General features: G+C 50.0%; 1 protein-coding gene across 1 annotated transcript; it reads right to left on the bottom strand.

The window, feature by feature from the left end:
• Positions 1-177: 177 nt before the first annotated feature.
• Positions 178-1,717, bottom strand: LOC119330895 (thiamine thiazole synthase 2, chloroplastic). Its single transcript, XM_037604024.1, has 2 exons — positions 773-1,717; positions 178-646 (listed from the first exon to the last, which is right to left on the bottom strand). Exons 1-2 carry the CDS (start codon positions 1,655-1,657, stop codon positions 476-478), a joined length of 1,056 nt encoding a protein of 351 aa, XP_037459921.1. The 5' UTR covers positions 1,658-1,717; the 3' UTR covers positions 178-475.
• Between the last annotated feature and the right edge of the window lie 1,047 nt (positions 1,718-2,764).

Raw genomic sequence — 2,764 nt, 5'->3', positions numbered from 1 at the left:
TTAGAGATGTATACACTAAATTTCTTGTGCATGTTTGTGTTGGTCCTCTGTATTTTGCAAGTTGTATGCTAGCTACCTATTGTAGCTACCTATTGTATAGACCTTGATTGTTGATTTATGTGTCACCGGAAACTGAAAAAAGAAAACTCGATCCGGCCATGGAGTAAACAGAGCCCGCACACCAACATAGAACTCAACCTTTTTATTCCCTCCTCTTGTTCCAGAAGGATTCATCATCCATGGAACTGCCGCGAGGCAGAGGCAGGGCAGAGCACATGGCGGGCAGGTGGCATGAACAAAATACGCTAACACAAGAAAACTAAAGACAAACATCGGAATTAAACACGAGTCTGACAAATCACAAAGACAAGCCCTCGTCCCTAAGCATCCTCCGTTTCACCGAACCATCTTATTGATCTTGCGCCCCCAAACACCAGCGTACGTACGCCTTGGTGTCCGTGGCTCATTGCTTTGCTTAGGCGTCCACGATGTCGCCGTTGTTGGTCGCCGCCAGGATCATCTCCGGGTGCAGCGCCGGGGTCACGTTCTTGAGCGTCCCGTCGATGCCGTTCGGCCGGCCGAGGGCCTTGAGCGCCAGGTGCGCCGCCTTCTGGCCGGAGATCATCATGGCGCCGAAGGTCGGGCCCTGTAACCAACCGCCGCCACAAGACAAACGAAATTAATCCGGTCAGTCCAGCACAAGTCGAAAAGAGATTCTTCTTCTTCTTCCAAGAAGAGGACGCGTGTATAGGAAAGCAAGATTTAGGAGTACCATTCTCGGGGCGCCGTCGATCTCGGCGACCTCCATGCCGGTGACAATCATGCCGGGGACAACCTCGCGGGTGAGGCGCACGATGGCATCCTCGGCCGTGTTCATGTCGAGCGCCTTCATCCCGGGCACCGCCTGGATCATGCCGATGTCCTGGAGCCGCTTGACCCCGGTGGCGCCGAAGGGCCCGTCGTGGCCGCAGGAGCTCACCACGACCTTGGCCTCCATGACGTTGGGGTCCATGCAGGACTGTGTGTCGTGGTTCATGGAGACGAGCGCCCAGTTGGTGACGACGCCGGCGACGCGGTCCTCCTTGACGATGAGGTCCTCCACGGCGACGGCGTTGAAGAGCTTGACGTTGGGGCGCGCGAGGAGGCGGCTCATGACGGTGGAGGTGAAGAGCGCGGCGTGCTTGATGACGACGTAGTCCTCCTGCTCGTCGTACTCGATGTTGAGCTCGTCGAGGAAGAGGTGCGCCGGCTTGCGCACGACCATGGCGGAGAAGAGCTGGCCGCCGAGCCACGCGCCGCCGCCGGGGGACACGGACTGCTCGATGATGGCGATGCTGATGGAGGGGTCCTTGGAGAGCTCGTACGCGCAGGACAGCCCCGCGGATCCGGCGCCGACGATGACGACGTCGGTGTCGGCGTAGGTGATCATGTCGGTCATGTAGCGGCGGGTCATCTCGCGGGAGACGATGGACTCCTTGATGGGGCTGAACTTGAAGGCGTTGAGGTCGTAGGGTGGGGTGGAGGAGGAGATGGAGTTGCAGATGGCGCCGGCGCGCGGGGTGGCGACACAGGACGGGGTGCGGGCCGCCGCCGGGAGGCGGACGCCGGAGAAGGAGGTCTTGAGGAGGCTGGAGGCGGTGGTGGCCATGGCTGCCATGGTGTGTGGAGCTGTGCTAGCTTCTTTTTTGCTGAGATGGGTGGAGAGTGGAGACTGATGATAAGGGGGAGTGTGAGTGGCAGGGTATAAGAAGAGGATGAGAGGCGAAATATCTGGAGATTGTGGGTACGTGCCGTCAGATCTGAGCATGTCGCAGCCTTTGGACTCATTCGGGATATTTTGAGGAGCATTTCGGATCCTCTGTCAATCACTAGTTCTCTACTATCAGAAAAAAAAATAGCCGCTTCTTTTCTGTTTTCTGTTGATTTTTACTCTCAAAAGATGCCGCGTAAAATTAAAATCAACACAAAAAGCGAAAATAAATTGAAATAACCTAAACCAAATCATCCCTTTTATAAAATCATGTACTGCATTAACTCAATTAAATCAAATCAAATCTTTGCAAATCACAACTAAATCGAAACTTTCATTTTCTTCCCTTACGAATATCCAAATCAAATCAAATCTTATCAAAATCTCAACTACGTCAAAAACTTTTCTTGCAATCCACTATCCGTACTTAAAATCAAATTAAATCTTATCAAAATCTAGAATATAGTAGGTGAAATGTATATTTCATATATAATTAGTGTTGAACCACTAGAATAATGTATGCATCTATTGCAATGCACGAGCAATTAACTAGTTGTTTTGGTTGTCATCGTGGAGTCAAACCCTGTCAAAAGAAGTAAATCGGCAAGTCATTTTTATTTTTTTACTGTGAAGTCAGCAATGACATCAACCTAGGACATGAGGTCAGCAGTGATGTCATTTAGTACATGACAAAATCTCTACTATTGAAGAAGAGTTGGTCGTGTTGACTCCCCTCACCCCTCATTTCCCCCCTTGCGCACTCCCCCCTCCTTGATTTTCTATTGATTTCTTGGTACTCTCAACCGATGTCGCACAAAAATAAAAATAAAATAAATAGAGTAACTTGGAATAATCTAAACCGACTCTGTACTTCCTAAAATCACGTCCTAGATTAACTCAATCAAATGAAATCAAATCTTGTCGAAATCACAAATAAATCGATAATTTCCTTTCATTCCCCTACGAATACCTAAATCAAACCGAATCTTACCAAAATCCCAACTAAATAAAAAA

This window comes from Triticum dicoccoides, chromosome 7A, assembly GCF_002162155.2.
Source record: "Triticum dicoccoides isolate Atlit2015 ecotype Zavitan chromosome 7A, WEW_v2.0, whole genome shotgun sequence".
Taxonomy (NCBI): Eukaryota; Viridiplantae; Streptophyta; class Magnoliopsida; order Poales; family Poaceae; genus Triticum; species Triticum dicoccoides.
The sequence above is the reverse complement of the archived record's forward strand: the minus strand, read 5'-3'. Positions and strand labels throughout refer to the sequence as shown.